The sequence below is a fragment of the Podarcis muralis genome, chromosome 4 (genome assembly GCF_964188315.1).
Source record: "Podarcis muralis chromosome 4, rPodMur119.hap1.1, whole genome shotgun sequence".
Classification (NCBI taxonomy): Eukaryota; Metazoa; Chordata; class Lepidosauria; order Squamata; family Lacertidae; genus Podarcis; species Podarcis muralis.
Genome location: NC_135658.1, coordinates 8,636,090 through 8,645,998, shown reverse-complemented (window position 1 = coordinate 8,645,998; position 9,909 = coordinate 8,636,090). Strand labels below are relative to the sequence as shown.

General features: G+C 56.8%; 1 protein-coding gene and 1 long non-coding RNA gene across 2 annotated transcripts in view; one reads left to right on the top strand and one right to left on the bottom strand.

Moving 5' to 3' along the window:
* Positions 1 to 2,777: 2,777 nt before the first annotated feature.
* On the bottom strand, positions 2,778 to 4,845 carry LOC144327454 (uncharacterized). The gene is made up of 2 exons (XR_013392500.1): positions 4,676 to 4,845; positions 2,778 to 3,701 (listed from the first exon to the last, which is right to left on the bottom strand). It is a non-coding gene; the product is annotated as an uncharacterized LOC144327454 (long non-coding RNA).
* Positions 4,846 to 4,870: 25 nt separating this feature from the next.
* Positions 4,871 to 9,909, top strand: part of ARHGEF17 (Rho guanine nucleotide exchange factor 17) — a 182,783-nt gene continuing 177,744 nt past the window's right edge. The window contains exon 1 of the mRNA XM_077926899.1: positions 4,871 to 9,676. Within this exon, the coding sequence (XP_077783025.1) occupies positions 5,783 to 9,676 (3,894 nt within the window). The 5' untranslated portion in view covers positions 4,871 to 5,782. The remainder of the gene's footprint in view (positions 9,677 to 9,909) is intronic.

Below are 9,909 nucleotides of genomic sequence, written 5' to 3'. Positions count from 1 at the left end.
CATGTTGCCCTGTTGTCCAGCTTTGTTATGCGCACAAAAGTTAAAGTAAATTGTACAGCGTTCGTGGTGGTGGTGGACGATTCTAGATTCAATAGCTTTTTGTGTGGAACAATTTGATCCTCTGGGGTGTCTGATAATAATAATAATAATAATAATAATAATAATAATAATAATTAGTATTATTAGTATTATTATTATTTATATCCCCCTCCCCAGACAAGACTGGTCTCAGGGCGGCTAACAACCAATAATTAAAACAAGTTGATTCAAATACAACTTAAAAACAAGATTAAAATACAACATTAAAATGCAGCCTCATCACAGGAGAAAGGAAAAAAGAAAGAAAGAGGGGGAGGGAGTCAAGTTGATTCCAAGCCAAAGGCCAGGCAGAACAACTCTGTCTTACAGGCCCTGTGGAAGAAATCAGATCCCGCAGAGCCCTGGTCTCATGAGGCAGAGCGTTCCACCAGGCAGGAGCCAGTGTTGAAAAGGCCCTGGCTCTGGTTGAGGCTAATCTAACTTCCTTAGGGCCTGGGACCACTAGGGTGTTGTTATTTATGGACCTTGAGGCTCTCCGTGGGGCATACCAGGAGAGGTGGTCCCATAGGTACGAGGGTCCTAGGCCGTGAAGGGCTTTAAAGGTTAAAATCAGCACCTTGAACCTGACCCTGTACTCCACTGGGAGCCAGTGCAGCTGGAAAAGCACTGGGTGAATATGCTCCCATGGCAGAGACCCCGTGAGGAGCCTCGCTGCAGCATTCTGCACCCGCTGGAGTTTCTGGGACAGCTTCAAGGGCAGCCCTGCGTAGAACGAATTACAGTAGTCAAGCCTGGAGGTGACTGTTGCATGGATCACTGTGGCCAGGTCGGGGCGGGAAAGGTAAGGGAACAACTGCTTGATAAAGGCAGTTTGCTGCTAGAGGAAGCGAACAGCACATTGGAGCATCTGCGTGGTTGTGGTTGCACATGGGAAACCCAGGCTGAAAGAAATTATCCAGCTCCGTAGGCATTGTTGTTGTTGTTTAGTCATTTAGTCGTGTCCGACTCTTCGTGACCCCCTGGACCAGAGCACGCCAGGCACCTCTGTCCTCCACTACCTCCCGCAGTTTGGTCAAACTCATGCTGGTAACCTCTAAAACACTATCCAACCATCTCGTCCTCTGTCGTCCCCTTCTCCTTGCGCCCTACATCTTTCCCAACATCAGGGTCTTTTCCAGGGAGTCTTCTCTTCTCATGAGGTGGCCAAAGTACTGGAGCCTCAGCTTCACGATCTGTCCTTCCAGTGAGCACTCAGGGCTGATTTCCTTAAGAATGGAGAGGTTTGATCTTCTTGCAGTCCATGGGACACTGAAGAGTCTCCTCCAGCACCAGAATTCAAAAGCATCAATTCTTCGGCGATCAGCCTTCTTGATGGTCCAGCTCTCACTTCCATGCATCACTAGTCATTAGAGTCCTACCTCACAGGGTTTTGTGAGGAGTGGTTCTCAGAGGTCTACTTTTGAGGAGAGGATGACCTGCTAGTGTCCCTTTTCCCTTCTACTCCCCAGACCCCACCTGACCCCTAACTTCATTTGCCTTTCTCCTGGGGTGTGTGTGGTGGTACCCGAAGGTTTCAATGGCTATGAGCCAGCTCACACGCCCTCCATCGTTTTTGTGATAAGAGATGTTCCCTCCAACATTTCTCTAGTGAAAATAAGGTAAAGGGACCCCTGACCATTAGGTCCAGTCGTGGCCGACTCTGGGGTTGCGACGCTCATCTCGCTTTATTGGCCAAGGGAGCCGGCGTACAGCTTCCGGGTCATGTGGCCAGCAGGACTAAGCCGCTTCTGGCGAACCAGAGCAGGGCACGGAAACGCTGTTTACCTTCCCACCGGAGCGGTACCTATTTATCTACTTGCACTTGGACGTGCTTTCGAACTGCTAGGCGGGCAGGAGCAGGGACTGAGCAACGGGAGCTCACCCCATCACGGGCATTCAAACTGCCGACCTTCTGATCAGCAAGCCCTAGACTCTGTGGTTTAACCCACAGCGCCACCCACATCCCTTTCTGTGCTAACATTTCTCTGATGAAAACAGGGACGTCCTATTTCGGAAAACGGGTAAAAGCCTCAGAGAAGCTGCTAGGAATTGCTGTCGTCCGTCCCCACCGATGTATTTCTTATCCATAAAAAAATTGGTGTGGACCAGAAGAACTGCTGTTTAGCTCTCCCAAAAAAGAGACATTGGAGCATTTTACGGGAGATGCTGTTTGGTTACAGTGTAACCAGCGAATGCCACCAGCAGAGAACATCGGTTCAGATCAGAGATGGGGAGCACAGGTTTTAATCAGTAACTCATTGACAGCAGGCAACAGTCTTGGGTGTTCCTGGAATGCCTCGATGGCTCATTCCTGACGAACCTTCGCAGGGGACCTGCCAGAACCATGCGGAAGTGGTAGCCAGCCCAGCAGAAGCCCCAGGCCACAGAGATGCCGCCCTCCCAGTCACGGGTATATTACAGGGCAGCGATGGGGATTCATTGATTCATAGAGCTGTAAGGGACCCTGGCGGTCATCTAGCCCAACCCCCTGTAATGCAACACGGGACTCGAACCCACGACCCAGAGATTTAAGAGTCTCGTGTTCTACCAACTGAGCTACCCCAGGCAGGCAGTCTGTGTTCTTACAGACACTTGACGGTCCCCGACTCCCATCAGCCCCTGCAGCCAAACATGGCCCAACATAGCTTACAGCCCAAAATCTGGTGCAGGAAGTACAAGAGAGGGCGGAGAATGCGATACAAAGGAGTATGATATAATTTATTTCAGATAAGTGAATTCATCAGAGCTGCCTTCGCCAGCCTTGAGCCCTCCAGGTATTGAGGGATGAGAGGCAGTATGGTGTAGCGGTCAGAGAGTCAGACAAGGATCCGGGAGAGCAGGGTTCGAATCCCCACTTGTCCATGGCAATGCTCTCCCTGGGTGAACCTCTGCCTCTTAGCCTATTCTACCTCACAGGGATGTTGTGGAGATTAAATGAGGAGGAGGACAAGGACCACGTATGCACTATACACATTTAAAACACATTTCACACACACACACACCCAAAGAATTTTGGGTATTGTAGTTTGAGAAGAGGCTTCTGGGAACTGTAGTTCTGCAAGGCGTACAGCTCCCAGAATTCTTTGAGGGAAAGAATGTGCTTTGAGGGTGCTTCAAAAGTGACATGTGCTTGCAAGCTAATGCACCCACCTGTTTAACTGCTTGGTCTGCCTTCAACACAGAGCTGACTCCTATGGGTGCAAAAGTGTTTTTTTTAATGAGCAACAGTGCTCTAATTTTATTTTATTTTAAAAAATACCCATACAGCAGGCAGAAACCAACAGGTGAAGCTTTTCCAGTGAAGAGGAAAATGTACCTCTGGAACTGTACCTTCTCATTCATGCTTGATGAAAAGTCCATTTATTTGACTTGCAGCCTTGCGGACCACTTGAAAGCCAATGTTTGTGTCTTCAATGAAAGATACCTATGCTAAGCAGGGATACCTTAGAGCAGAGTCATTGCATTCAAATAGGGTTGCCATGTGTCCCCTTTCCCCCCAGAACATGCCCTCTTTTTCAGGGGTAAAATTTGAGACCAATTGCATCTATTTGCTTTGAAAGGCCGTCCTCGCGTCCTCAGTTCTGCTCTTCAAAATACAGCAAGCCCAAGAAGAGAACAGAGTTCTGTAAAATTAATAAACCACATTTCTTAAAAGTACACCCAGCGCTCTCATTTGCTCCTTCCAAAAACACCAGCTGAAAGTTTGCATTTAGATCTGGATTCAAATGCTGGTTCGGCCAAAGGGTTCCCTAGCCTAACACGTCAAAACGTTTTCTTTCACTCTCGATTCCTGTCTGTGAAATGGGCCTATTTATATCCTACCCCAGAAAGGCAGGGAAGATAGCAAACATGTATATATACACATAGGTATATGCACAAATGTGAAGACAGCTGCACAGTTGCTAGCGTTTAATTGGTAGATGGTGCCCAAATTGCTTCCAGAGGAAACGGGCTTTCCCAGGCCTTACGAGTTAAAAGCAACAACACTATTAAAATATTTGGCTGCAATCCTAGCCCATTAAAGTCAATGGGAATTTTGGAACCGACTTCAGCCGAGGGAGCAAAGATCAGACCCTTTCCATTCCTGACTTGCTACCTCAAAAACGGAGGGAGCCTTGGAAAGGAAGAGCTCTGATTTGGCCCAGATCAGAAAGCCACATCCTCTAAACAGAGAACGGGAACTGACAAACCTCAAAGGCATAACCCAGCTGGAGATTCGCTTTGGGGGCAACTCGGTGCAGGAGACGCTCCCGCTGGGGTGCACCACCAGCGCAGCCAAACTGAAATCCACGGAGGACGGACCCACCGATGGCTTTTTGTCACGGCTATTGCTACAGAGGAGCTCCCTGTACAGGAGCAGTCTACCTCTGAGTATCAGTTTGCTGGGGAGCAATTGGTAGAGGGAGCAATCGCTTCCGGGCTTTCTTCCTTGAAGCATCTGGCGGGACACTATGGGAAGCCAGATGCTGGCTTAGATAAGTCCTGAGGTCGGATCCAGCAAGCATTTTTATGATTCTCCTGTGCCTAGCAAGGGCGCTTGTTTGCAGAACCGACTCTCGCTTTGGCACAACCCGATCCTATGCCCCTAGAAACGAACCTTGCATAGGATGGCGGTTGCGAAGCCTCCTCCTGCAGGTTTCAGGGTCTCGCGGCTGCAAGACCTGGAAGTCGAAATATAATATCCCTTCCGAAGAGACAAAGGGGGGGGGGTGACTCCTCGTTTCCTCCTCCTCCTCCTCCCTCTCCCTTTTTAATTGCACAAGAAATGTTCCCTGTTCCCAGAGACTTTGCAAAAGACCATCCCCCTTTTCTTCTTCCTTTTTTAAAAAAAAGGAAAGGGAAGAAACCACGCCTCTTGAGGGGGAAAGTTTATGTGAAATGCTAAAAAAAAAAAAAAAAAGGCAGAGGAAAAAAAGAACAACGCAAAAATAAACACAACAAACAAACGGCTGGAGCGAGTAAAACGGGATGCCGTTTGCAACGCCGCCGGGGGCTCCTGCAACCATTTAAAAAAATTATTTTTTTTGCATATTACTTTATTATTTTTAAAAATGCACGACGGCGAGAAGGGCCCCCCGACCCCCCAACCCCGGAGAATTCCTGCGCATACTTGGAAGGTCGCTTCTTCGTCTACTCTGCACTGAGATGCGGCGGGGGGCTCTCTCGTTGAATCCGACGGGCCGGCCGGATTCCTGGGCCTGAAAGTTTGGCGTCGCAACCATCACCCTCGGCTTTCCTTCCGCTTCTCCAGCCACCGGGATCTCCTTTCTTCTTCTGGGAAGGAAAAGAACCAGAAGTCCGGGTCGCGGGTGGTGGGGAAACGGCGGTTGGACCTCCTCCGGGAGCCTGGATCGAGCAAAAGGAACAAGCGAATCTGCAAGGCTGCGATCTCCCTTCCTCCCCTTTTTGTGCATTGTTGCAAAATCCAGCGCGGGCTGCTGCTGCAGCCGTCCACCCGCCCCGCTTAAAACTGAACTGCAAAACTGTGCGAACTTGCCTGGAAGTTTGGCTGCTGCAAGATCTGCCTCTCTCTCTCTCTCTGCCGCTTCCACCCCACCAAAAAAGGCCGCCCCCACTTTCTTTGCACGGCGGAAAGGAAGCGCGGATGGGCGCCGGCGCGGTGCCCCGGACGGTTTAGAGAGAGGGGGAGCCAGGCAGGGGGCGATTCCGGGGGTGGCTTTGGAAAGCTGGGCGCGTAAAAACAATGGCGGAGGGGGAGGCCGGGAGGAGAAGCCCCCTTTCCCGGAGCGCCTCGTGCAAGCGCCTCGAGAGGTGGATCGGGCCCGAGGAGCGGGCCGGAGGAGGCGGCGGCATCGGCGGCCCCCGGGGGGAGCGGGAGGCGGCGGCGCGCCCGGGCGCCCAGCCGTGCCAGGGTCAGCCTCCAAGCGCCAGGGCGCAGCAGCAGCCGCCGTCGCCAGCACAGCCCATCGGACGGCGATCGCCCAGCCGAGCTGCTTCGTTCAGCGTCTCCCGCAGCGTCGCCAAGCTCTCGTCTTCCTCGCCTTCTCCCGGGCCGGATCCTGCTCCTCCTCCGACGCCGCTGCCGGGCGGCCGAGCCCTGCGGAGCCTGTCGCCGTCGGTGCGCCAACTTTCGCGGCGCTTCTGCGCGCCCCAGAGCGAGCCGGGCGCGGGGAGAGGAGGCTCCTCCACCTGCGCCGGGGCCAGGGAAGACCAGGCGGCTCGGCCCGCCGATGAGACGCCGGCAGCCGCCGCCGAGCAGCCTCCGCCGCCGCCGCCTCCTCGGGGGAAAGGACTGAGCGAGCCCCCCAAAGGCGGAGACGCGGCGCTCGACTGGCCCAGCGTGACCGAGATGCGCAAACTTTTCGGAGACGGCTTTCGACGGCAGCAGCAGGGAGGCCCCCGAGGCGACCCCGTCGAGGAAGGCGCGGCACCGCGCGCCCCCCAAGACCAAGCCGGGGAGCTGGGGCACCTGCCGGGCAGCATGGACGGCGCCCCCCGCCTCCTGCCCGATGGGGCGGCGCCCGGGCGCAGGGAGGAAGAGAGGCCCCGCGTCGCCGAGCAGCGCCGGGAGGCCCCCCCGACGCCTCCCCCGCGCAGCTGCATCCCCTTTCGGACCCACCGCCTGCCCGCCGGGGGCGCCCCCCGGACCGAGGCGGAGAAGTTGCCGCAGCCGCCGCCGCAACTTCGGGAGAGTTTACATTCCTGGCATAGTTGGACGCTGCTGCCAGCTGCCTCCTCGTCTTCCTCTTCTTCCTCCTCCTCCTCTCCAGCCGTCCTTCTCCTGGGCGAAGGTGGAAGCAGCAGCTTCAGGCCAGGGGAGATTTCCAGCAGCGAGGAGGAGCTGATGGCCAGGCCCAAGGGGGCCCCCCAGCCGGCTGCCTGCTCCCCCCCTGGCGGCAACGGCTGGCACGGATCTCCCCACGAGAGGTCCTCGGGGAGCGAGGAGGAGAACCGCCTGGCCGCCCCCAGGAAGCGCTCGCTCCGGAAGAAAAAGAAGGACCCCTTTCCTCAAGAACAGGCCTCAGACAGCGATGGGCTGGTGGCGGGGATGGAGTGGTACCTCAAGGCCCAGGAGGACCTGGCGCAGACTCTCTCTCTGCCCTCTGACGAAAGGACTAGGCCGTCTCCCGAGGTCAAGGCCTCAGCCACCGCCAGCTTGCTGGGCGAGGCCAAAGCTGCAGGCGAGGGCCCTATCTTGGGTCGAGGCCTGCTGGAAGGTGGCGGCAGTGGCAACAGCTCCTTGCTCAGCACCCACGGGCCCCTATCCTCGGCGCCCACTCTCCCGCTCGTCTCCCGAGTCTCCAAAGTGAACATCCCCCCCTTCTCCCCGAGCCCCTGCGGGTCGCGAAGCAGCAGCCGGTATTCCAGCACCGAGACATTGAAAGAGGAGGACCAGTTTGGGGCCTCCTGGCCTGGCCAAGGCAGGGGCTCACAAGGGGGTCCGGGCCTGTTCCGCTCTCCAAGCTTCAACCAAAGTGACAGCCTGGCTCGGCTGCAGGCTCAGGTGCGCGCCCGCCCCAAGTTCCCCTTGGGGATCGTCCGAGCCAAGCAGGACTTCCCTCCGTACGAGAACCTGCGCGGCGTCGGCCTGGAGGCAGCGGAGAAGTCCAGGAACAGGAAGTCCATGTCGAACCCGGATATCGCGACCGAGACGCTGGCGCTGCTCAGCTTCCTCAAGTCGGACCTCTCGGATCTGAAGGCCGGCAGGAAGGACGGCAGAGCCAGCCAACTCGAGGAGGAGGAAGAAGAGGCCTTTGGTGGCGGCAGGTGCAGAAGTTACCAGTATGGCCTTGCCGGACAGCAACTGGTAGGTAGAACCCAAAGTGAGGCTCAGCCGCCAAACCGCTGGGCACCGGGCGGCAGCCGGCCGACTCTGAAAGACCTCACGGCGACCCTGAGGCGGGCCAAGTCTTTCACCTATTCGGACAAACCCGTTCCCCGCAGGCTCTTCCACCAGAGCGCCATGAAGCAGAGCTCCTCCGAGCTCCTCCTCACCAACGCCGGCGACCAAGAGGCTGTTTGCGGCCATGGAATTGGCCGAGGCGGTGAGGACGGCGAGTTGCCGGTCGTCATCCAAGACCAGTACATCCAAGAAGCCAGGCAGGTCTTTGAGAAGATAAGCAAGATCGGCTCCCAGCACGATTACAACTTCGGTCTGGACCAAAAGGACGTCGGAAGCGCGGAAGGCGAAGGAGAGGATTTGGAAACGTGGAAGGAGACAGCTGTGGAAGAACGCCGCGGGCAGGGTTTGCGGAAGGCGGACTCCGAAGGGAACCTGTCTGGCGGGAAGTCCTTGGAGGAACTCTCGGGTCCTGAATCCAGCATGACGGACGAAGGCATCGTAACCGAGCCCGAAACAGGCCCTGCCTACAGTTACCTTAACCCGTCGGTTGCGGCCTGGAAGCACCAAAGAGGAAGCGAAGGCGGCCTGTCCGCGGTGAGCTTTCCAAACCACACAGCCAAAGCGAACAGCGAGAAGTTGGGCGCTGCCGAAGAGGCCCTTCCCAACACCAAGACGGCGCTGGAGGCGCCATCTACGCCCAGTGCTCTCCGGCGGCGTAGGAAGTTCCCTTCGGTGGGGAACGGCACCTCCGAGTCCAGCAGCGGGAGCAACGGCGACTCCAACGGCGAGGCCTACCGGTCTTTGAGCGACCCCATGCCGCACAGGAGGTCCTCCCTCACGGACGACGCAAATAACTTCTCCGTGGACAGTAACCTCCTGGGGTCGCTGAGCTCCAAGTCGGGGATGCCGGAGGCCTCTGCCGTCGCTCTCTCCGAGTGCGCCGCCAGCGCTGCCAGCGACCTGTCGGTCTGCAGCGAAGGCGTCAAAGACTACAGCACCGTGATCCAAAACATCGTCAGCCAGCCCGGCGCCCTGGACAAAGTGATCGACGAGAAGGGCAATGGGAAGACCATCAAGAAGAAGTCGTTCAGCGACCCCAGCCGTCGCGGAGAGCTGTCCGGCGCCGGCTTTGATGGCCCCGGAGAGCCCATCAGCGAGATGGACCAGAGCATCCCTCCGTCCAGCAGCGAGCCCATCCTGTCGGACCAGGTGAGGGAGGCCGACGGGGGGAAACTGTACTCCCAGTCCGAGCACATCTTGCCGGCGGCTCCAGAGGGCGACACGACCGACGTGGCTCCGAGCTACGGCTTCGACCCGAAGCTGGCCGAGGTGTTGTCGCCCAGGATCGTCCGCCGAAGCTCGAAGAAGCGCAGCAACAGGGCCAGCTCGCAGGAGGGCCGGGCGGAAGAGCCCGATCTGCTCCCCGCCGTCGCCCCTTCCGCTCTGGGGAGAGCCAGGCCGCCCTCCAAGCACACCCGCCATGCCAGCGAGCCTGCCACCTTCATCCCCATCGCGGGCGCCAACACCCCCCCTCCCTTGAGCCAGAACGTCCCCGGGGCCACGCCGGACCTCCCTCGCCTGCTTGCGAAGCCCTACCCAGTCCTCCAAACCCCTTCCTTGGAAGATGTCACTAAACACTACATCTTGGCCCTCGGTGAGCCGCCCTCCGCCGGCTTGGTGGATACGCCCAGATCTTCGCCCGCCACGCCGACCACGTCTGAGCCCAAACTGCCCAGGTGCCCGAAGCATCATGAGGAGCCGGGCGCCGGCCTGGCCAGGAGCAAGCCGCAAGTGGTGAGTTGTAAGATATTTTAATTTGGTAGGGGCTAAGAGCTTTTGTCTTTGGTTTGGAGGGAGGATTGCACCTTTGCAGATGGAGTTGCAAGATCTGGGCTTGAGTGGCGTGGGGTTGGGAGTCCCCATCTGCTTTTGCGAGGGGCTGAGCTTTGGTGCAGCTGTAAATGCAACATGCTGTGCTGGAAACTGACTTCCCGATGGAGATGATTGGCACGACGGAATTGGTTGTC